Consider the following 24,450-nt stretch of genomic DNA (forward strand, 5'->3'; position numbering starts at 1 on the left):
TTCACAGCTGTTGGTTTGTTAAATAATACTCCCTACTCTTCCTCTTATCAATTTATTTAGGAGATTTCTGCAAGCAATTTCTTGATTTCTTTGTGACCTGCTCCCAAGGTCTTTGCTTGCTCTGAGCTTAGGGTACAATGGTGCTTACTGTGTGGCCACCAGCATGGTCAGCTTCTCATTGAGGCTCACGTTGACCTTTGTCAGTTGAGACAGGTAGATAACCATCAGCAGGTCCTGAAAAAACAAAGTGCTCATCACTATCAAATAAAATTTCTCTAAGGTTTAAGGTTGTCATGAATGAGAGCTGTGTTCTGCAAACTCGTCCACAACCATTCACACCAGGAGAGTTGACTCAAGTATATCTGATGATTCTACTTATGGTGTGCATTAGTATTAGAAGAGTGCATAAAGGCACTACCAGCAACATCTCCACCACACGAGAGTATGCACACACCTTCATGTTTGTGTTCAGCATCTCCTCAAACTCATGTGCAGACATCTTGGGCACCTGGTTCACCATGCGGGTCAGCTCACGGCCGATGTAGTTGTCAGCGGGCACCTTGCCACTCAGCACATCATCCACATAGGCTGGAGAGCAAGGGAAGTGAGTTGAGCATGAAGCACTGTAAGTAAGAGGGCATGAGGGGGTAACCAACATTGATATTCACAATCTGATGATGCAATGAACTTGAAGCCTGATCTGGTAACTATCATTCCTTGACCATTATTATTATCAAAGACCTAACAAGCAAATTATGACAGCCAAAGACCTAACAAGATAAAGCTTTGGAGAAAGGACAAGAAATCACAAAGAAAATGTAATGGTTGCACTGACGTTCACCGCCCTTCTCCCTACCACAACCAAACTCCAGTGTGCCTAGCCTATAGATAAAAGAAAAAGAGCACAAACATAAAAGTGCAGAAAAGAAAAAAAATAGATCAGGAAAAGAGGAATTAAAGCAGGACTACACTGTGGGAGTCATTACAAAAGCTTAGAAAAAAAATAGAACAGGAAAACAGGAATTAAAGCAGGACTACACTGTGGGAGTCTTTACAAAAGCTTATCCCATGCACTCTTGGCTGAGAGTTGAAGATGAAGAATAACTAAAGGATAAAAAGGAGGGACGACCAAGGAACAAAGATCTAAGCATTGATACAAAGCGCCGGAGCTCTACAGAAGAAGAACACTCGACTGCCGTTCCACACACTCGGTAAGGCCCCACGGCCCCACTTACTGATCAGGACATCCAGGGTGGCCTCCATGTTCTGTGTGGCCTCGGAGATCTGGTGAAGGTCTGTTGATGGCTCCACAATGCGCTGGCGGCTGTACTTGCTCTTCTGGGTGGAATTTGCTGTGGGTGGGGCAGAGAGGGTGAGTAATGCTGTGCTGGAAAGAACTGCAATGCTGGTGAGGTGGAGGAGGAGAGGAAGGATGGATGAGATAGGCCGCTAGTGACTGGGGCATGAGCAGGTAAGGAAAGGACTAACTAGCAATTTCCATCAGTACAGTAATCCTAGCGACACTGCAGCCCAAAATAGACACCGTTTTTAGTCAATTTGAACATTAACTCATATAAAACTGTTTGAATGGTTAAAAACGTGAGGAAGAAAAGTTAATATGAAAACAGTTCAAGTATAAATGACTTGCAATTGGACATCATTTTTATACATATGGTTATGCCGACCCAACCAAACAGGAAAAATATTGGGGTGACTTTCTCATTATTAACTGGGAATCTTTTAACTCATATAAAACTGTTTGAATAGTTAAAGACGTGAGGAAGAAGAGTTAATAGGGAAACAGTTCAAGTATAAATGACTTACAACTGGACATCATTTTTATACGTATGGTTATGTCAACCCAACCAAACAGGAAAAATATTGGGGTGAAAATGTGAGAAAGAAAAGTTAATAGGGAAGCAGTACAAGTATAAATGACGTACAACTGGACATCATTTTTATACGTATGGTTATGTCGACCCAACCAAACAGGAAAAATATTGGGGTGACTTACTTCCTACAACTTCGGGAGAGTATGAGATGGTCTCCACTGGAATGGGCGCAAACATGGTGCCTGGCGTACGTCCTGGCACCCCCATGCTGGCACTAACGTAACCCTGTTGGGGGGGGACGAGGCGAAAGTAAGCATTTTTTTTACGGTAAAGAAAACAGCTCAAGGGGGAAAAAAAGGCATAATGATAATAAATTTGAAATAACCTAGATTTGTGCAATTATAATAGGTACTGCATATCCCTCTTAACAATATATGGTAGCTTTCAATCCATTCTCCATAATAGTTGGCAGATTCAGTTCAATACCTCAAACATCAAAACATTACGCAGCAGAATAGAGCAATGCTGACAATAGGCCTGTTATGAAAATATTGACGGAATCATACATATACAAATTAAGAGAAAGATGATCGCTAGCTTTCATCTCTCACGTTATAAGTATTAGGTAGCATTGTCCTTTCTTCCCCCTCCTTGTACCTTAATCTTCACAATAGGCCTGTTGTAAAGAGGACCCCTAAAATATTGATTGAGTCATATACACAAACTTTGGAAAATCATGTCTGCCATTTTTCGTCCCTCACATTTCAAGTATTAGATAACCTTTTTCCTTTCCCATTCTCATACCTTAATCTTCATGCGTCTGCCTAAAATATTACATTAATTGACCCCCCCAAATATCGATCAAGTCACATATATACAAACTTAGGAAAACCACGATCACCATTTCTCATACCTCACATTTTAAGTATTAGGTAACCTTTTTCCTTTCACCTTCTCGTACCTTAATCTTCATGCATCTGCCTAAAATAATGATATTGATTGACCCCCAAAAATATCGATCGAGTCACACATACACACTTAGGATTATCATGATCACCAACTTCATCACTTTTCCTTCCCCCATCTCGTACCTTAATGTTCATGCGTCCTCCGTGCAGGGTGGTGTCGACGGTGAGGTGGATGGGGCTGGTGGTGACGCGGGAGTAGTAGTCGTGGATGAGCAGCGAGTGGTCGGTGATCTCGTGCCCCGTCGCCCACCAGCCAACGATCACCTCATTTGGGTTGACCTTACGGTGAAGCTCGTACATGTCCTTGGCGAAGTCCAGCTCCACCGCGACCTGGAACGATGGATTACTAAGGTAGGACATGTTCACTTATTCATCCATTTTCATTGTCATCATCAGAAGTCCCCTGGAGCACCTAGGCCTATCAATGTTTTCCACTTCTCAATCTGATGGTAGTGTACTTCATCTTGTCCCAGCAAAGGTTCTGATTCTATTTCTCAGGTTAGTTTTCTGTCCACCCTGATTTCAATGATTCTTTGTTAGCATGCCTAGCTATGAACCCTCAGGCCTCATCTACTTGTATTAGGTTATCTAGTTAGAGGCTAATCTAGTTATGTTATCTAAGTCAAATCTAGTTCCGAGGCTTGCTTACTAATGGACAATATCGCGTAAAGCAAGACTCACCTCCTCCTTGGACTCATTGTGGGGGACGCAGAAGCAGTTGGTGATCTCCACTGCTCCCTTGTCCACTCCGATTGTGCCTGGAAAGGGGAAGAAAGAACGGACATATATTACGAGGCAATCTTAAATTCTTCTTCTTTTGACCTGTAAGTCTTTGTATCACTTCTTGGGTCCTCCTCTCTTCTGTTTATTCACACACTTTGCTCCTCAGTGGAATTGTATCACTTAACTTTCCTCACCGTAATACACTATCACACTATAATTTTCATCCCTCACACAAACCATTTGTGATCAAATTATGTATCATCTATTTTGGGGGGGTTATTTCATGGCACAAATTTTGGCCCATCGCTGCTACACGGTAAAGCCACAAATTTGGCCAATCACTGCAACCAGGTTAACTGCCATTCTTTTAAAACTAACGTATGCTGTACGCTTCAGCGGAATTGTCTGTTCTTTGTTTGAAACTTACCCAGACTCCGAGCACATTCATCCAACCCCCCAAGTACATTTTGGTTCAGTTTTGATAGCCATCGCTCAGAGCCTCATACTTAGCGAGCACAAAATTCGTAAAAAATGGACGAAATTTAAGGAAATCAACGGGACCTTAGTACTGCTGGAATCTTAGAGGGGTTCGTGGACTCGGTCACAGCCTGGGAGGTGATGCGTGGCCTGAAAAGTTTGGGAACCGCTGGTGTAAAGAGAGAGAGAGAGAGAGAGAGAGAGAGAGAGAGAGAGAGAGAGAGAATGTGCATATAGCCAGAGGGTAACTACCACCACTAACCACAAGAACCTCCAATAGCAAGAGAGAGAGAGAGAGAGAGAGAGAGAGAGAGAGAGAGAGAGGTGATGGGGCAACAGATGGAGAAGCAAGCATCCTACTCACCCAGCAGTGTGCCAATAACGCGGTGTGCCTCGAGGTTCCGCCGCTCGTAGGAGTCCACGATGGTGAAGAAGACCACTGGGTGAACCTTGGCTACCAGGTTGAGCGCCATGCTATTGGTCTGTGTGGCGGCGGCGAGGGCGTCGGCGCAGTGAAGGCTGATGATGATGATTGTTGTGTTGAGTTGAGTGTCGAGGGAGTTTTGTCTTTGTAACGGCACTCCCTGATGATGATAATAATAAATGATTGATTGATTGATAGTTTATTGTTGCAAGTAAAATAACAAAGGAGAAGGGAGGAGATATATAATAATAATAATAATAATAATAATAAGAGGAAGTGAAGCGCTTTGCATCACTTCTTATAGGTCCTCCTCTCGATCGGTCCTCTCTACAAATATAACCGTTACACTATATAACTTACGCTTATAATATATCGCTTCATACACATACTTACAGATATAACCCAGTAATGTAAGTTCATCAATCATAACATTGTACCTGCCATTATTAAAGAGTACCCAAAGTTTGCTGCCATGGAGGTGGTAATTTAGGTAATTGCATGTGTACCTACTCAGGAATATTATCAGTATTTACATTCTAATTCCTTTTTCTGTTAACCAACCTCGACATGTGTTTTTATTTTTGTACAATGGAGATTTTTATTTTTTGAAACTCTCTTAGTCAGGGGTTTGTCTGCAAGACCAGCCATTCCCCTTTGTTGTATTTTACAGCAATAAATATTTCAGTTCAATTCAATTCAAATATCACTACCCCCCCCCCCCCCATGAAACTACTAAAAACTGGAAATGGATACAAATCGATAATAAAAAATGGGATAAACCAAAGGAAAATGAAGGAATTGAACTGTAACATCAAGATCAAACATTCACAAACTACAATTATTCACCACACAACCATAACAAACAAATACCTCCCCCATGAAACTACTAAAAACTGGGAATAGATACAAAACGATGATAAAAAATGGGATAAATCAAAGGAAAATGAAGATATTGAACCCTTAAGACATGATATGGGAGAAATCCAAAGTCCCTGTGACATCAAGATCAAGTTCATTCTCCCAGCTGATGTGATGTGTTAAGAGTGAACGAGAGTGCCAGAATGGGCGACACACTGTTCATATGTTCTACGTTTCTAAAGTAAGCTGGTAATATATAAAGGAGAACGAAGATACATTGCTGGCTAGATGACTCGTGCTGGCAGATTCCTTCTAAAGTAATTCTCAAGAGTATATAAAAGGTAAGTCTGGGTGTTTATCTAGAATTACACCCGGCTCCCTAATCTTACAACACAGCATATTATTCACGGTATTTATCCAGAATCACACCCGGCTACCTTACCATTTAACAGTTACGGTATTTATCTAGAATTACACCCATCAATTTGCTGTATTTATCCAGAATCACACCCGGCTACCTTACCTAACCATTTAACATTTATGGTACGGTATTTATCTAGAATTACACCCATCAATTCGCTATATTTATCCAGAATCACACCCAGCTACCTAACTTAACACTATAACTTAACCTGTTCACATCCCTCCAGGCTTCCTCAGTATCCTCGTAATAATGATAATAATAACAACAGATTAGCTAGTGTAAGTGTGGTATTTATACAGAGTCACACCCAGCTCTTCAACTTAGCTGCCTAATTTAACCGGTTCGCCTTCCTGTTTGTTTCCTCCATAACCTCCTAATGATAATAATAATAATAAGAGAGATTTGCTACTGGAAGTGTGGGTTACTGTTATATTGAGGTCTGGAGTTGCTTGATACTGTGGCATTCCAACATTTTGATCTATGGAACTTTTGTTTTTTTTCTTTTCTTCCCTAGCAGCCTTCAGTTAATCTTCTCTCCTCGTTTTCAGCTTTCAACCAAGAGTGTTTTCTTGTGGCTCACTAATAAACTGTCCATGTCTTCACCTCCCAGCAGTCCCAGTATAGCCTATAGTCCTCTTGTCATTTCTGTCCATACATTTCAGGTCACATTCATCAGCAATGGCTGTCACTGCGTTATCCAGAACACTGATGACCAGCTGCCGGGTCTTTCTGCAGACCCCCCATAGCTGTGTGTCACTTCCTGCACCCACTCAGTGTTTCAACCTGTCCCTGATCTCATTCCCGCGGCACCCACACTCAGTTCCCAAGCTGTGGAGTAAGGGAAGAATGTGCTTACAAGTCAATCCTGCGCCGAGAGTGAGGAGTGCCAGGACGTATTGCCAGACCATCACATCATACAGGACTATCAGAAAAAATCTGCTGCAGAGTATTCATAGAGCACTGCGGAGAGCTCACGGCCCCAAGAGTAAGCTGGGCATTTGGACATGGTGTGGCACTCCTCTCTGCATGGCGTTTCTGGCACCACCGGCGACACAGGAAGCCCAGAAGGAGGTGCCACAGTTACCCGTGCAGCCCATGGTGAAGCCCAAGAAGAAAGGGTGGTTGCCGCAGCTCTTCGTCAGTCTGTATGAGTTCCTGAACCTGTGTCTTCGTGCCCTGCGACTGGCAGTGACATTCACGCCCATCCTGATGCTGTACCCCGTCACCTACCTGGGCAGCACGGCCACAGATGCATGGTGGGCTCTGATGCTGGCAGGTGAGGGTGTTCTGGGGTCTTGTGTTGTCTTCTGCTTCTTCTACTTCTGTTATTACTTTTCTTCCTTTACATCTTTTTCTTTAATTCTTCTTTGTCTTCTTTTCTTTTAATACTACTCCTTGTGATCTGTCCTACATTGTATCACTTCTTTGGTCCTCCTCAGTTCCTCTTCACACTTCTACACTTCACTATGCATTGAGCTCACATTTTTTCGTACACTTTTCTCTATATGGTCTCTTTTTTTTCCTATTATCCTTCCTTTGTTCCCTTCACTTTAAGCTGACTTTTAGAAATCATTGTTTTACTGTGTGCATCACCTCAGATCACACTGGCAGGGATGGCTGCGTGATCATCAACAGTTGGCATTCTTAAGTATTTCAGCGCCTAAGCACACACATTTGACAAGGCTTTCCTAGGAGTTTGGGGCATTTCCATGGGTAGTTTAATGGCCCTAGTGGTAGTTTGACCCTTCTTCTGTACCCTAAAACTAAGAAAGCACTCACAAGGACCCAACTGATCTCCGTTTTTGGCCCCTGAAAATAGTTGATGTGAGGGGTAGTAGCGTCTGACATTACCAACTAGTGTCTTGCCAAGTAGTAGGTGATGCGGTTCAAACCAATCATTGTGGACTCTTTCAGCAATTGAGGTATCCGGCCCCATCCTCATCAAGTTGGGTCAGTGGGCATCAACACGCCGAGACCTGTTCCCTGAGTCCTGCTGCTCCCAGTTCTCTCGGCTCCAGCGGCGCATCAAACCCCACTCCTGGCGCTTCACTGTCTACCGGATGAAGAGAGCTTTTGGCCCCAACTGGAGAAAGATCTTCGTCAAGTTTGACAATGACGGAAACCCAATCGGTTCAGGCTGTGTGGCCCAGGTGAGTTCTACTGAGAGTACACACACACACACACACACACACACACATACATGCGCAGTCAGTCCACCTTATCCATAGTTTTGACTCTTTGCCCCTTCCTCAAGGCTGGCACATAATCAGGCCATGGTGAATTACAAAGGAAGCAGTGTTGGATATGCTTAGTAGAGTTAAATGTTAAGTAGGCAGCGATTGCATATGAGTTGTATCTAAAATTATTAAACTGGAATGTTAAGGTGAAATGACTGGCAGGTAATCCAGAGTGTGGTCCGCAGGTGTACAAGGTGTGGATGAGCTCCGAGGCGATCGCTGATGAGGAGATTCTGGAGGAGATCCTTGCAGACATGGACGACGAGACTGTTGTGGAAGGTGTGTACTTGTGGAAGAAGCCTTGGCAGAATTTGCAGTGCAGTCATTGCCCTCATATTACTATTATTATTATTGAAGAGTGTGGACATAAACTCTAATTTTCTCCTTTTCTTGTTTGTTTTTTGTTTCCTAAAATGTTTAACTTGAAAGTGACAGAATCAAACAGAGTTCCCATAATGAGCAGACACAAATATGAACCATAAAAGGAATTGACAGTAAAGTGAGGAGAATAAAACAAAAAATGGGTTACAAAAACAATGCCTAATGAGTTAATAAGCAGATGTTGACTTCAACTTCAAATTCATCATTGTCCAGAAGCTGCTAATGCTAAGGAGGTTGCAGGAATATTTATCACAGTGCTCATAGTACTCAGAAGGTCTAGTTTGCAGGTATGGAGGTGCTGGGGGATCGGCTGTTTGGTCTTGGTCTTCACCTCCTTGGGCTGGGCAGCAAAACAGACCCAGATAATCCCCAGGCCTTGAGTGACTACCTTCGGCAGAGGGAAGAGAAGAGAAACATGGAGAGGGAGAGACAGAGGCTGCTGGAAGAGGCTGAAAAAGCTGCACAAGGTGATGTTCTGAAAACTGTCCTTCTTGTTGCTCAGTCAAAAGCAGAAAAGTTTACTCCTAAACTCAAGTACTGTCATCTCAGGGCTTGACATTCACCAATTGGGTTGCCCGTGCTGAGGCTGTAGTAAGCTTTGGAATGTTTTTAGCTTATCAAAAGTGTCTTCCATATTAAACTGGCTGTAGACACAACTGAGTACTATTATCTAGAGGGGCAATTTTAGTAAGCAGAACTGGTGCTGTGGGAATCTTGAATTGAGGAGAAAGTGTTCAGTCAAGGGTGCATTGTTGGTCTTCAGAGTTCTTTAATCCTTCCATCCTCTACAGCGACTCAGGAGCCCCAAACATCAGAAGAGGCAGGCCAGGAGCCCCAGTCATCAGGTCATGAGAGTGACACCCCATCAGAGGAAGCCCAGATAGCTGTAAGTCCAGAGGAAGCAGCAGAGGCACAGGCACAGGCACAGGAGGGGGAAGATGTAGAAGAAGCACCTGCACACCCACTTGTAGAGGTCAGGGGTTGTGAGGTCCTGTGTGTCTGACCCTGCCCCTCCATCCCTCTGCTTTGTTTTTCCCTCACTGTTGCATGCCATCACCCCACTCAGCCACCACACCTGTGCATGCTGTAGTGAAAGTTGCTCAGCACTCTCGGTAACACATGAACGTTTTGATGATGCCAAATATGCTACTCATCCCTCCTGCTTGTGCTGCTGGTAGAGCATTGTAGTAGACAAATCTTTCTCATAATTTTGCTATATTTTGAAAAAGAAAAATTTGCATCCACCAGATCAACTGAGCTGGATTTTTTTCTTCATTGGTCGATACACTTTTAATTTTATGTTATCATCTTTAAAAAGAGTATTTGCATGCATTGAACATGTCATATATTACCCCAATGGAATATAAACTGTGTCGTCACAATGAGTCAACCTTTCCGTGACGCAGGAGTGGCAAGAGGCAGAGCTGGACAAGTCATTGCCAATGTGTGACGCGCCACCCGAGGACCTGGAGGGCCTGGTGCCGGTGGCGGTGAAGGTGATGCATCCCGGCATGGAGCAAGCCTTCAGGTGGGCTGCACTCTATTATTTGATATTACGAGGCTTATATTTTTTATTTTAATCCATCCGCTGTGATTGACACAGATTTGGCCTTCCCTGGTAGCCTGGTAACATATACTCCCAGGTCTTTCTCTGCCTCTGTGGTGGATAGTGGAGTGTTTCCCATGTGGTATTAGTATGCTTCTTCTTCATTGAATTATAGGAGCCACTTTTTGTTCCATTCCTGTAGCTTGGTGATGTCTTCTTGTAGGAAATCCACAGTCAAGGAGTTATGATGGAAAATTTACTTATTGTCATTGTGCTCCTTTGTTGTAGCTTAATAGTGTTGGTATGACTTTACTTAATAAGACATTGGAAGCTGCCAAACCTAACTTCATTCATTTTCCCTATATTTCTGCATTAGGAGAGACCTGACGATCCTGCGGACATGTGCAAGCATCGTTACTGCCCTCGTGCCCCCCCTCAGGTGGCTCTCCCTCCCGCAGTGTGTGGATGAGTTTGCCCAAGTCATGTCAGCTCAGGTCAGTGCTGAGTAGAGGAAAGAGTTCCCATGTTTATTATGCTTCAGTTTCCTTTCATCTAAAGGACCTGAAGGAGTTTTCTCATGTGATGTTTCAGGATTGCTTACAAATTTTAGATGTTAAGGGAATGCACTTCTTTTATACTGAAGTTTTGGTAATGGGTATCAGGACACACTCCTCCCGAAATTGACCAATCTTTTGGCTACACCTCTTGAGCTTTTTATCGGAGAAACGAATAGCGGGCTTTCTTTTTCATTATTGTTTTCTTCTTCTTTTTGGCCCTTGAGCTGTCTCCTCTGCTGTGAAAAAGAAAAGAAAAAAAATGAGTGGCATCAGTAAATACTTGTAAGTTGAATTTTGGTTTGTTCATATTTCAGATCAATCTCAAGGTGGAAGCAGACAACCTTGAGAAATTTTCCGAAAACTTTTCTGATGTTCCCTTCATCAAGTTCCCTCGGCCACTGAGACCGTATGTGACAACCAAGGTAGGCCCAAGGGAGGTTGTGCTTGCAGGTTGAGTGGATAAACTTAGCTGAGGGCATAAGGCATGATGAAGAACTTAACTCCAGAACTTTAGAGCTTTCGAAGTATTATTCATAAAGCACTGTGAGCAAGTTTTACCATGGGTGCCCTCTGCTAGAACCATTTTTCGTTTGCCTACTTGGTCGGTATCATCACATTTCTCCCTCACCTTGGCATTTAAAGGAATAACAGTGAAAATTTTACTTCTCATTTTATTTGATTCATTCACTCATTGACAGTGTTTCTCAAATATGCAAGAATAACAAAGTACACATATTAATCCTTCCGAACTGGGGCATGGTTTTAGTTCGGATTTTCTGGCTGCAACTCAACTCTCACTTGTTACCATTGAATACATCTATGGCTCTCCTCCATTCTACTCTGTCTTCTGCCTGATGCTCATCCAATCCCATCACTGCCAAGTCTTCCTGTATACACCTTCTCTACGTTTTCCTAGTTCTACCAGCTGGTCTCCTTCCTTCTACCTCTAATCTCTCTACAACTCCCAGCACTATATCCTCCCCTGCACTCTTTACATGTCCAAACCATCAGAGTCTTTCCCTTCTGAGCACTGTTGCCAGGTCCTCTACTCCACATCTGTTAGCTACATCTGCACTGGACACCCTATCTTGCCACCATTACCATTGAATATGTCATCATCACATTGCCTGTCATGCTTCCAGGTGTTGGTGGAGACCTTTGAGGAGGGCGAGGCAATGCTGGATGTGTTGAGGAGCCCCGAGGAAGGCGATGCAGACCAGCTCAAGAAGCGCCTGGCAGAGATTGGTGTGGACGCTCTCCTGAAGATGGTGTGTAGCTCATGTACTGCTGGGGCTTGGGGTTTAGCATCAATCTGAACCACTAGGAGACAATGAGCTGGTCTTTTACCCTGAGTCTGAGTGGCATGGTTAAGAAGTCGCCTTTCTCTCTCCTTTCATGCGATGTAGTGGCTCATGTTCGTGTAGTCTTGCATTTTATTGAAGTTCTTGTAAGCTTGGGATAATTCTTGTTGTCACTCTTTGCACTCTTCAACTTGTGTATGTACTTTTTTTTCAGGTGAGGTGACCAGGTGCATATCCTAGTCTTGCTCTAATCACTAATCATACATTTTATCAACATTATCAGCATCTCATCCATGTAGTTAAATGCCACTTTAATATTTGTCAGCTACTCCAAACATTCTTAAGCTATTTGATTTACAAGTAATTCTGGGGAAACGTTTTGTTCTTTTTGTTCTGCACTGCCATGAAAATAGTCTTCAAGGTCATAAAAGCCATTGTAGAGGTGTCCTAATCTACAGGTGTTCGTGGACAACCTGGTACATGGAGATCTGCACCCCGGCAACATGGTGGTGCAGAACATCACCTCTGGAGCTGCTACCGGGGACCAAATGAGGGTGATGATGGTGGACATTGGCTGCGACACCTTTGTGATGGACGTGCAGCCAGACCCCAATCCACTGCGTATCTGCTTCCTGGACTGCGGCATCACATCCAAGCTTAGCAAACAGAACCTGGTCAACATACGCTCTGTCTTCAAGCAAGTCGTTCTTGGAGATGTAAGTGTTAGAGAAGAATGTGTTTGAATGGAAGGAAAAGGATATGAAGCAAAGAGTTAAAGAAGAGGAAGAAAGGAAGAATGTATTTGGGACGTAGGGGAAAGAAAATGAAGCACAGAGTTAAGGAAGAGGAAGAAAGGAAGAATGTATTTGGAACATAGGGAAATAAAATGAAGTACAGAATTAAGGAAGAGGAAGAATGTATTTGGAATGTAAGGGAAAGAAAATGAAGCATAGAGTTAAGGAGCAGAAAAAATGAAAAATTAGAGTAAAGGTTTTTGCAGTCTGTATCATTGTTTAAGTGTATGAGGTCTGTCCCCAGCTGTTTGTTCATCTTTTTATTGTGTCCTGCCTCTCAGGGGGAGTCCGTGGCAGAGTTGTTCCTGGAGCACAGTGAACACCAGTGTGCCGACCCTCAGGCCTTCAGAGAGGAGGTGGACAGCTTGGTGCAGGCAGCCCGGGAGAGCACAGTGTCTCTGAGCCAGGTGAGGCTATCACCACCACACTGGCAGTATCAAACACACCAGTACCACCAACTCTGCATAATTTTTGTGTTTGTTTTGCTGGTGTTGGTATGGTTTTCTTTTGCTAGCTGCCAAGCCTGAAAAGTGTAGAAGGGGGCATGAATTGAATGGAAAGTATGTAGAAAGTTAGGAAAAGATTAAGTGTGCTGAAAGGGATTGCCAGAATGGGGAAAATTAGAGGCATTTCTGCTGTGGAAGCTCCCAAGAGGGTACAGGGCATCCAGAATGTAGATGGAGGGATTGACTTAATATTTTGCTTGTTTGTCACCTGATCCAGAGGTCCATTGCATTGTTGGAACCCAGTTATAGTTGTGATAATGACAGTCATCAAAGGGTGTGTTGTAGGTGACTCACATGATGGTTGTTGCAGGTGGATGTTGGCGTGTTGCTGCAGCAGGTGCTGGGCGTGCTTCTCAAACACAAGGTGCGGCTAGAGTCGGCCTTCAGCGCAGTGGTCTTGGCAATATTTGTACTGGAAGGCCTGGGTCGTGCCCTGGACCCTAACATGGACATCTTGGAGCGGGCACGACCCATCCTGGTGACCAATGCTATGTCCTAAGGTGGCGAGAACCCTGCACACCAGGTGGACCAATGGTAGGTAGGTGGTGTGCTCTAGGTGACATTTTGCCAGTTTTTAGCATAATGTACATTCTTAACTTCTCAGCCCAAACTGGATCTTCCCATGCAGCCCTCTAGACACTACCAACAGTGTATAGACCATCGTGTTTAGTTCAGTCATTCATCACATGTGATATTTTGAGTTAGCGAGCACCGAGTTAATTCTGAAGGCAAAATTAACCTAAAAAGAAAAAGTTATCTTTGTATAGATATTTGGAGAAAGCCATGAATCTTGTTTAAGTTGTTATCACTTACCACGGCTGCATTCACCCACTGATCTTGGCATCCTCAGGGTGCAAACAGCAGAAGACATTCTGTTGATGGCCTACCATAGAGGGATTGTTTACCACCTCAGTATGTGAGTAGCTATGTTAATATTTGTTGGGGAGATCCTATCATCATTTGAGCCCTATTTCATGTGTATTCTGAATGTCATGTCATGTTTATTGTGGGTTTGCCATTCATTAAATTTTTAATAACACCATGTAGCCTGAAGATCTCAACGTCTCAAAAGTGTTTTTCCATAATAAGTGCAATATAGGTGTCTAAGTTAGAAGGTATTGCCATATTTGCCATGAAAGCTTTAAAAAGATTAGGCTTTAGATGAGCAGGAATAGATGGAATACATCCTGAAGTATTTGGACAGCATGAGTATGTCTCTTTGAAGTGCTTTACTTGTTGATATGAACAAATTGTGCCAGAATAGGCTTTTATGTGGCATTGCTTTATAACTACATTAATTTTCTCAGGAAGGTTTAATTTATTTATAAAGTAGTCTAAGGAATATTAATTTTGACATGACTGTTTTGTATTTAGGTTATTTCTATTTATTTACTTGACAGCTACGTCATGAATGCCTAGATGAGGATTGGCAGGAATGTCTTCATGCATTTTGGTATACTTTGGTTCATTGCTGATGTTGTTGGGCATACTTATGGGGAACATACTTATGTGGCATACTTATGGAGAATATTTATGTGGCCACATAAGTATTCACAGCACTGTACCTCCAACTCCTTGCAGACAGGACTGTTTGCATCACAGCTGCTCACCTTATTGTCAATCATGCATTCAGAGCAGGGCATTTATGACTGCCACGTGCTTCAGAACCATTGGAATAGAGCAACAAGATTGAGATACCAGAACTGTAGAAAATGTATATATTTATCATCAACTTCTTAACATAAAATGATTTATTGTATATACATCATCATTCAGGGGAATTCACAAGTAGGGACACAGCTGTCAACAACTGCACCAATACCTTACACACTAGTAAAGCCTGGATAAATCTGATCCCCAGTATTCTCCCAACGAGGCATGAATTAAAATAGGTCAGCCTCATTAATGCCTTCTGTCTTAAATGATTGTGGAACAAAAACCTCGAGATGTAACTTACTTTTTTGTGAAATCATGTTATAGATTAACTTGTATTTTCTAGTTAATTTAAGGTAATATTGCTGTAATAGACTCTTTAACTGGGATGAAGACGAGACAAGTGAGTGGAAAAGGTGGCAAGAAAACCCAGGCTGAAGCATGATTACTATATTCTCTAACCTTAGCAGAATGTCCTCATAGTAGCAGCACATACACTGTCACTCACAGATCAGCCTGTGGGAGGGCAGTAAATGGATCTCATTGATTTGCCTGCTTCATGTGTCTTCCCGGCCATGGAGAGTTACCGGGCTAGTTGGTCTGTGATAGACTGACGCATCCTTCTCTGTGTCTGGTAACCTCTCACGTACACATCACAAGGATAGAGGTCGCCAATCATGGAGAGCATCAGTTTATCACAGGCCACGGCTTGGCTGATAACTCTGCATGACTGAAAAGATGCTCGGAACAGCCCACTCAACGAGCTCCACTTCCAGACATAACACTGGCTGATTGGCAAGCTGTGAATTATGTACTGCTACTCTGTGTGGGTGTTAATTCTCTGAAGACGACATTGCTAAATATTACACAATATAGTACTGTATCAGCTGAGTTCCCTACCATCATCATATATATATATATATATATATATATATATATATATATATATATATATATATATATATATATATATATATATATATATATATATATATCCAGCTCACAAGCCCCACAGGATGCCGCCCCACAGACACATTAGGGACCCCCTCCCCACACACACACACACACACACTGCCTATTATCCATATCAGACCCTATGACATACCGTTTTTCGCAAATATCTTTCAAACGAAGACTCGGATCAGCATGGGGCTTTGGCACAGATTGCTTCACACACTCCGCTAATATTTGACGCTATTGTGCAATGCCAGATGCAGTTAATTACGGCGTTTACTCTTGACTGTGATGGCAAAACCTGCGTGAGCCACTTACACATTCGAACAGGTGAGGCGTGACGTATTTGTGACGTGTATCCATCACCTACCTCCACCCCTGGCTTCCCCTACTCCCATCCCTCCCTCCTTCTTCTCCCCCATACCTGCCCCCCCCCCCCTCTCTCTCTCTCTCTCTCTTGCGATGTACACGAGATATGAATACATGCACACGTATGACTTGAATTAATGGCAGATAAATATAAATTATATGAAGTCTGCATCAGCATCAACAGTGATGACGAGGATGGCCTGTTTGTCGATTGTGATGAATTTTGCCCAAACAAACCTCATACAGCACTTAAGCAACATCCAGTTACGCTGGAACAGGAATCAGGGTCGTGTTCATAAAACACCAGACCATACTTGGCATATACTTTTGAGTTATCTGCCATTATAGACAAGTCATATGTGTGCAAAGCTTCACATCGCATGTACAGAGAGAGAGAGAGGGGGGGGGGGGGGGGCAAGGTATGGGGGAGAAGGAGGAGGGTAGGAGGGAGGGACGGGAGTAGGGGAAGCCAGGGGTGGAGGTAGGTGGTGGATACACATCACAAATACGTCACGCCTCACCTGTTCGAATGTGTAAGTGGCTCACGTAGGTTTTGCCATCACAGTTAAGAGTAAATGCCGTAATTAACCGCATATGGCAATGCACAATAGTGTCAAAAAATTAGCAGTGTGTGAAGCAATCTGTGTCAGTCCCATGCTGATCCGAGTTTTCGTTTGAAAGATATTTGCGAAAAACGGTATGTCATAGGGTCTGATATGGATAGTAGGTGGCAGGTTGCCATAACAGTTTAAGACATGGAAAACATTCTGAATGTCTGGCTTAAATAACAAAAAGTATCTCGCTGTATGGAAGCAATGCATTAAAAATCTACCTTACAATGTATAGAAAGGCACAGGCTGTACAGCAAGCCTTGTTGGTGTCTTCAATAAAAGTAGTTTTCTTACAAATCCACAAAGCAATGCCAGGAGTATGAAATCATCAACATAATTAACTAAACAGGCTGGCAAGTCAAATACACACATTAAATTGTTTCCTAACATTCACTTCAACATACAAACATTTTTGAGAAGTTGGCCTTCAGTGGATTATTGTAACATTTTTAAACAAGTTTTTATTCATATACTGAAACTATGATTTTAGTTATCTTCACCACAGAAAATAACTTACGAGATGCTTGCTCACCAAAACTATTGTGTCACCTTTACATTCTTGATTTGATGGCAAGAGTTGATTATTGCTGTGATTTTGCCAAAATAAATGTGACAAATAGTAATCTGCTTTTTACTGCAAGATAACTTGCTGATGTCCAGCAGTATGAATGATGAAGTATATTACATAGTATTTAAACACTGCAGGTTTCTAAGCTGCTGCATTGACAGGTAAAGGAGAGTCTTCCAAAGGTTATCTGTGGCTGTCCTGCTGTGCATCTTGGTGAACCTAGAATTCATCACCCAAGGTTGCATACTAAACAGAACTATATGACGTTCCTGAACAATGAATACAAACACAATATATACTTTGAAACCCTGAAGTAATCTCTTGCATAAAAATGTTACAGGAAGAACATAAAACTTGAAAATGTAATTGTCATAAGAGATCACTAACACCCTAACTCTATCTTAATCCACCATGGTGGATTGAAAGAATAATTATGTTTAATGCAAAAAAATTTAACTTATTAGCAGACAAAAGAAAATTATCAATGATTAAAAATGTCCAAGCATAAATGATCAGCCAATTAATGAACTAAGAATACTCTGAAAACACATTTGTGATATCTAGTAACAACATCATACAGAGACTTCACTCACACTCATTCCAATCATTTTCCCATCGACAGTTTTCAGGCGTCATTCTTTAAGATTGGGACGTAACGCCTTAACGTAATCAGGTAAGTGTGAAGCACCTTTGTAAAACCATTCACCTCAATGGAATACACTTGGAGAAGGTAAGTAGTCCTAAGTAAAGAGAGAGGTTGGGCCAAAGCAATGGCAAATCACACAACCTTTCATTCATTTCCTGCCTCCCAACCACTGTACACAGCTGAAATCAATCTTCAGGAGTGTTTGTGTTAGTATATATAAGATAGAATATTAATGAGCTAAAGCTATAAGACACCACCTGTGAAGCCTTCCCTTTACTTCTTCTTTTTGAGGTCTTCAAATCTCTTTGTTAGGTCATCAAAGTCAATGTCATCCTTGGCGTCGCTGGGGTCAGGCAGGGTGGCAGTGCCGGGGAGGTCAGGAACGCTTGGCAGGTCAGGCATGGTGAACTCTGCGTCACCTTCCCCAAACTTTGAGCGAGGGGCCGGCTTGGGCTGCTCCCCGTCCTGTGCAGGGAGGGAGAGGGAGAAGGTGCTGTCAGTGCCTAGGACACGGGGGGGATCTCATTACGAACAGTATATTTGGATATTTTTTGTAAGGAAAAATGTGACAAATTCAATTATACTATTGCTCACAATAAAGTCTTTTATGAGAATATAATTTTTCATTATCTACTCTAATTTTGTCAATAAATATAATTACAAATTTTGGGAAACAAAACTTTTCATTGCTTATGCCTCATAATAATGTGGGTGTACAGCAAACATACATCATGGCCTACACATGCATGGGAAGCATTGAAGCACAAGTAAGTGGAAACATTTAGAGCATAAGTGGATACTGATTTACTGAGTATTCTTGACAAATAAGATGCTTCCTTTTGGAGGATGGACCTTTACCATCATAAGGATAATAGAGGGATGTCCTTCCAACACTTCCAGCAGTTTCAAACTACCTTAAGGTTGTCTCCTTTTGCACCAACATCAGGAGGGAACGGGGGGCGAGCAGATGGCTGCCCAGCGTAGGGCATGCTGGGGTACGGAGCGTTGGGGACGGGAGTGGCGTGGTGGCCCGAGGGCAGGAAGGAAGAATACTCAGGAGGTGGGGAGTTCTTCGTTCCCATGGGGTCACTCCACTGCCCACTCCCAGTAATATTCTACAAGAGATTATGGTGAGGGAAAACAAAGGAAAGAAAAGTGTGAGTGTGTGTGTTTGGCAGAGCCCTCATGTCCTGCAAAGGCCTCACAACTACAGCAGCTTTTATCTAAACACTGAACTTCAGGCAACATGTATAATGTGGGGTTGTATATACTTCAATAGCTAGTGTGAAGAACTGACAGAGAGTACTGAGTACCCAATTCTAACAAGTCATCTAACTACTATCACAGAAAATCCCTATTAATCGTTATGATGGAGGATACAATCAACAATTTTTTTAAAGAAGCTTGACATTAATTAACATTACATCATTCCAAACAAAAGTGCAATACTTGATGCATAAGTTTTAAATGAATGGCTTCAGAAGCAATTTTGATAAAGTGAGTAGTATTAAAGCAGTGTGGCCAAATAAGTACAAGCAAAAAGTTCCACACAAGCTATCATAGTGGGTGGATAGTTGGGTGCATGGGATGGAGAAAAGGCCAAGACTCGTATTATCAAACAATTCAGGCTCTTGTTGGGGCTATTTTTGAAGGCAGTGGAAAATATATGTTGGGTTATCATGAGTGTTTTCCTGTTCATGGCACAGAAGCCTCCCAAAACTACTGCCAGGGTCAAGAAACCACTCATGGAAACCCCTACAACTTCTGTGACAGCCTTTTTAAATAGATGTACAAAGCCTGTGAAGAGTGATAATATGGGCCCAAGACTCCTCCCATCTACCACCCCGGCTTTGCAGTGATCACATACATCCATGCCATTCATAATTTTTATCTAAAAATAATTATACTTTTTTCTCGGCAGTCAATGGTGGGAACACAATATTTAGGTGCAAATCTATGTCAACTCTGACTCTCACAAACCTGCATGTTGCTGATTTTCTCAGGGAGGGGATCAGCAGAAGCATCAGCAGGTGGAGGGCCACCCGGGGGGATGTTGTAGCCTCCCATGGGCATCCCCGGCTGTGGGTGGATGGGCTGGCCAGGCACGTTGGGCAAGTTGAGGTCCATGGCTCCTGCACCGCCCTACATGAAGTTGCACTGTTAGAAGTTCCAGCCAATGACAGCACCATCAATATAACATCAACGTATCAACAAACAACTAAAGAAGGGAATAAATGTTCTCATGTTCAACTTGGTATTCAGTGGCTGTTACACCTATTCATCCTCCCATCACTTCCACAGGTTCTGCATTTGCTTCAGTCCTTTGGTTCAGTGTTCATACCAGACTATCTGTTCTAACCCTGCAATACCCAAATCAAGCAGCTCAGTGGAAAAAGAGAAAGCCTATGCACTAGTGACATTAAACTGAGTGAGGGAACCACCTGGCACTCCTGGATGGGCATTGGGGTTACCAGCACACAGCTGTGTTTGCTGCGGCCAATGGGCGGCAGCAGGCTGGGCCGCTCAAAGGCATTGGGAGCATCAGTGAGAACCAGGTCAATGATGGAGTTAAGGTGAGTTGGTTCCTGCACCAAGTTGGTCAGTCCAAGGCAGGCACACAGCCGGCCGTAAGGCAAGTTATTGAAGTCCCCAGCCACAGCAAACACAGCTGAAGGGTTGCGTGTGCGAATGTCCACCACCGAGTTGACGATCTGATCCATGAGTGCCGGTCCCGTGGGGGCCCGCGGCGCATGGTACAGCCCACACACCACCGCCCCACCATCCACTGCCACCCACACACACTCCAGCTCAGGAGGCGCCTTGAGCTTCACCTCCTGTGGCTGGAGGCTCTCCCGGGCATACACTGCCACGCCCCCCCCGCGGCCCTCCCTGTCATCATGGAACAGCCTGTAGCCAGACAGGTTGTGCTGCGCTGCCGGCCGTGCCTCGCTGAACCAGGTTTCGCTGACCACAATGACATCTGGGTTGTGCTGAGCCACAACTTCCTTAAACTCATCAAAACAGTTGGTGAGGGACTGAGGGTTGGTGAGCAGAATGGAGGGCACCCCCGGCCCAGCCTGTATCCTTGAGTCTTGAGGCGAGGGGCACAGAGATGCAGGAGACCAAGGAGGTCCCAAAGGTGGCTGTGGTTCTGGTAGTGGATGTTTGCTGGGCAAGGCTGGGGCCTCATGAGGTATAGGGGTAGGATGCAGCACCTGCCAGGGCAGTGCATCAGCATTACTCACTCTCCAGCTGGGTGGTGATTGCCTTGTTTCAGGGCAGTGTTATGTTGCACCTTAATGACTAACTTAAGCATAGTCTATCATGCACTATTACAAAGTAGTACCCAAGCACTAAGGGTCTCTGAGACTTACGTGCAGTTATAATTTTTCATTTTCATGAGGCTGAAAAATTTGTTTCAAATAATTAACCAGTCAATAGCCATTTGCAGTGCAGTTACAAGCAGTGAGGAATCACAAACCCAGAAAGCTGTGAACAGAATGCAGTAGGTTTACAATCAGTAAGCAATAATCAAGCCTGCCATGCCTTGATCCTTACTCTGTCACTGGTTTCAGTTCTGAGAGCAATACATTTAAGATGATAATGCTATAGATAAACCCTGCTCTCATGCCCAGCTGAGTAGTAATGAATCAAGGTAAGCAGCAGCACAGCAGGACCCACTCCTTGACTGTATCTCCTAAATTTATATTGCATGAGACATCCAGACAATTGCCATCCCCATCTCACCACACCTGCATAACCTTTTTTCACAACTTCTCCATTTTTCTAAAAGCTGCCCCCTCAAAAGGAACCTGAAACATCAAGATCACAGGCAAAACAGAAATCAGAAAGCAGGGCACACATGCACATAAATCCCAACACACTGTTCCCAAAGTTTCCACACCCATATAACTTTTTTTTCCAAATTTTCATTTTTCTACCAGTTGACTCCCTTAAAAATATACTAGAATAACATGATCACAGGCAAAGCAGATAAAAGCCAGGCCAACATGCATGAAGGCGCATCTCCTTAATGAGCCAAACATTAGTATATATTCATGCTCATTATACACACACACACATCCCAACACACTCTCCCTTACCGATCCAGGGTAGGTAAAGGGCTGCTGGGGCATGGGCTGAGGAGGGTAGCCGATGAAGCCTGCCATCGGGGGAATGTTCATGCCACCACCGCCTCCACCACCGCCCCCTGCACCGCCATTCCCCAGGTTGTTCTTCTCGTCCAGACTAATGAGGGGATCATTGCCCCACTCATCCTCTCGCATCACCTGTCGCAACGAGAACGAGAGGAGGGCATGTGAGTAATGTCGCTTGAGAATGTCGGAGGTTGAAATCACACATCCATCAACAAAATAACCTTAAAAAATTAAAATAAATACTGTTGCAATGAGGACGAGAGAAGGGTGTTTAAGAAATGTTGTTTAAAGAATGTCCGAGGTTGAAACTAAACATGTATTAAACGTATAATCTTCAGAAATAAAAAAAAGAGGAAAAGATAAAAAGAAAAGTGACAGACAGGTGTACCACTATCACCTAGCAGGGGTGTGGGGTGTGGAGGGGCTCTTACCTGTGGGTCAGGCTCATACTCCACATTGTAGTTCTTGGCAATCTCCACCAGGTACTTCTCCACCAGTACCTTCGGAGGTGCCTGCACACTCAGCTTGTGAATGAGGCGCTCGCTGATGGTGGTGACCTGCTGCTCTCGACACGCCTGTGATGCGGAGATGCCTGGTTGACTGACTGATTGATTGAGTCTCCACAGCCTCTCTTCTTATTATACTACCTTATCATCAAGTCAAACAAACTCATGCTAAGCTCCTCCACACCCACCTGGCCGTAAGGTTTCCCGAACTTGAGTGTGAGTTGGTCTGCGATGATCTTGAGCTCCGCCACGTCAGTCTGGAGTCTTGGTGCGGCCCAGATAAGGGATGAGACTGCCTCGGCCATGCCCTCGTCCAAGTCCCTGCCAGAAGACACGACAATGTACGTGATTTTCTGACTGGCTGTTACATGCTGTACCTTCGGATGTTTCTCCCTGATTGTAGCTGTACACAATATTCGTACACGATTTCTCAGGTGGCTATTGTGTCATTTATTGTTTGAGAGCAACTTCATGTAGGACAAGCACTCATATCTACAAACTGATTAAAGATAGACAACCAACTAATAATAATAATAAAAAAACAAATAAATAAAATAATTATAAGTTTTGTTTCACCCAGTGGTACATATGAAACAGTGGCAACTCAGAAATTATGTAGGTCAGGGCAGTCCACTAACACTGGACAAAGACATGGAAAATAATAAAAATAATGTGAAAATTAATAACTAATAAATTTTGTTTCACTCAGTGACACATATAAAACAGTGGCAACTCAGAAATTATGTAAGTCAGGGCAGTATGGAGTACACTAACACTGGACAGAGACAAGGAAAATGTTGAGGGAGGAAAGTGCAAAATAAACTCCGCTGTGGATGGAGAAGACCGCAAACACTCACTTCATCTGTTGTATGAGGCCATAGCGTGCCAGGAGGAGGTCACAGTACATCTCCGTCACCTCCATGGCCTCCACCAGGTAGTCTTCCCGGATGATGTGCTCCACCCGGATCTTAGCACGCTCAGTCTGTGGGGAAACAAGTCCTCCCAATTTTACCTCATCTTGGCTTTACTAGTTGCTGAACAACATTAAGAGAAATAAAACACAATGTCAGTATCAAGCTTATGCAAGATGTCTACCTTTACTTCCATATTAGCCAACAGGAAATCTCATGCTCATTATTGTAAAAAAGACAAAAGTAAGCATCGATAAGTAAAAATTCATAAGTATCAATAGGTATTCATAAGTAAGTATCCATGAGTAAGTATTGATAAGTAAAAAATCATAAGTATTGATAAGTAAGTATTCATAAGTAAGTAGCCATGAGTAAGTATCGATAAGTAAAAAATCATAAGTATCGATAAGTAAGTATTCATAAGTAAGTATCCATGAGTAAGTATTCATAAGTAAAAATTCATAAGTATCGATAAGTAAGTATTCATAAGTATCCCTAAGTAAGTATTCATAAGTAAGCATCCCTAAGTAAGTATTCATAAGTAAGAGACTAGTATCCCTAAGTAAGTATTCATAAGTAAGTATCCCTAAGTAAGTATTCATAAGTAAGACTAGTATCCCAAAGTAAGTATTCATAAGTAAGTATTCATAAGTAAGACTAGTATCCCAAAGTAAGTATTCATAAGTAAGTATCCACAAGTAAGTAACACACCCATAGTAACACCTGCCCCCCCCTACACACCTTGCCCGTGGACAGGTAATCAGCGATCTCCTTCCTCGCCTTCTGCGCCAGCTCCGTCTTTTTCTTCTCCAGCAACTTGAGTCTGTTGATGCTGAGGCGCAGGTTGGTCTTCAGCTTGGTGTAGTTGGGCCCCGAGGAGAACATGGCTGGTGGTGTGTGCTGGAGGCCGGGCAGGAGATAACTAAGTGACGCAGGGAGGTGACAGGGCAGCGGAGGGGCGGCCGTGACACACCTTCTCGTGATCCTCCTCAGGTATGACTCACCACCACGGACCGTCCCGACCTTCGTACTGTTCCTCTTCTCTTT

The 24,450-nt window shown here is 43.3% G+C and overlaps 3 protein-coding genes across 6 annotated transcripts; 1 reads left to right on the forward strand and 2 right to left on the reverse strand.

Annotated features, from left to right (window-relative positions):
- Positions 1-36: 36 nt before the first annotated feature.
- On the reverse strand, positions 37-4,532 carry LOC127008366 (eukaryotic translation initiation factor 3 subunit F-1-like). The gene is made up of 7 exons (XM_050880364.1): positions 4,365-4,532; positions 3,482-3,558; positions 2,924-3,130; positions 2,015-2,117; positions 1,236-1,352; positions 455-588; positions 37-234 (listed from the first exon to the last, which is right to left on the reverse strand). The coding sequence occupies exons 1-7, from the start codon at positions 4,471-4,473 to the stop codon at positions 145-147; spliced, it is 837 nt and encodes a 278-aa protein (XP_050736321.1). The 5' UTR covers positions 4,474-4,532; the 3' UTR covers positions 37-144.
- Positions 4,533-5,418: 886 nt separating this feature from the next.
- LOC127008362 (uncharacterized aarF domain-containing protein kinase 2-like) lies at positions 5,419-15,993 on the forward strand. Of its 2 annotated transcripts, none has more exons than XM_050880355.1 (13): positions 5,419-5,623; positions 6,369-6,982; positions 7,621-7,856; positions 8,129-8,222; positions 8,612-8,791; positions 9,116-9,210; positions 9,731-9,852; positions 10,247-10,364; positions 10,742-10,849; positions 11,570-11,695; positions 12,187-12,444; positions 12,804-12,929; positions 13,339-15,993. In XM_050880355.1, exons 2-13 carry the CDS (start codon positions 6,385-6,387, stop codon positions 13,525-13,527), a joined length of 2,250 nt encoding a protein of 749 aa, XP_050736312.1. In that variant the 5' UTR covers positions 5,419-5,623; positions 6,369-6,384; the 3' UTR covers positions 13,528-15,993. The 2 variants fall into 2 exon arrangements, with proteins under 2 accessions (XP_050736312.1, XP_050736311.1); XM_050880354.1 differs by having other exon boundaries at positions 5,420-5,623; positions 9,116-9,297.
- Positions 15,994-17,634: 1,641 nt separating this feature from the next.
- LOC127008364 (IST1 homolog) lies at positions 17,635-24,413 on the reverse strand. 3 transcript variants are annotated; one of them, XM_050880359.1, is made up of 9 exons: positions 24,145-24,409; positions 23,350-23,474; positions 22,681-22,813; positions 22,418-22,561; positions 21,933-22,118; positions 20,271-21,044; positions 19,810-19,971; positions 18,744-18,944; positions 17,635-18,294 (listed from the first exon to the last, which is right to left on the reverse strand). In XM_050880359.1, the coding sequence occupies exons 1-9, from the start codon at positions 24,286-24,288 to the stop codon at positions 18,103-18,105; spliced, it is 2,061 nt and encodes a 686-aa protein (XP_050736316.1). In that variant the 5' UTR covers positions 24,289-24,409; the 3' UTR covers positions 17,635-18,102. The 3 variants fall into 3 exon arrangements, with proteins under 3 accessions (XP_050736316.1, XP_050736318.1, XP_050736317.1); XM_050880360.1 differs by having other exon boundaries at positions 18,147-18,294; positions 18,688-18,944; positions 24,145-24,411; XM_050880361.1 differs by lacking the exon at positions 18,744-18,944 and having other exon boundaries at positions 24,145-24,413.
- Between the last annotated feature and the right edge of the window lie 37 nt (positions 24,414-24,450).

This window comes from Eriocheir sinensis, chromosome 37, assembly GCF_024679095.1.
Source record: "Eriocheir sinensis breed Jianghai 21 chromosome 37, ASM2467909v1, whole genome shotgun sequence".
NCBI lineage: Eukaryota > Metazoa > Arthropoda > Malacostraca > Decapoda > Varunidae > Eriocheir > Eriocheir sinensis.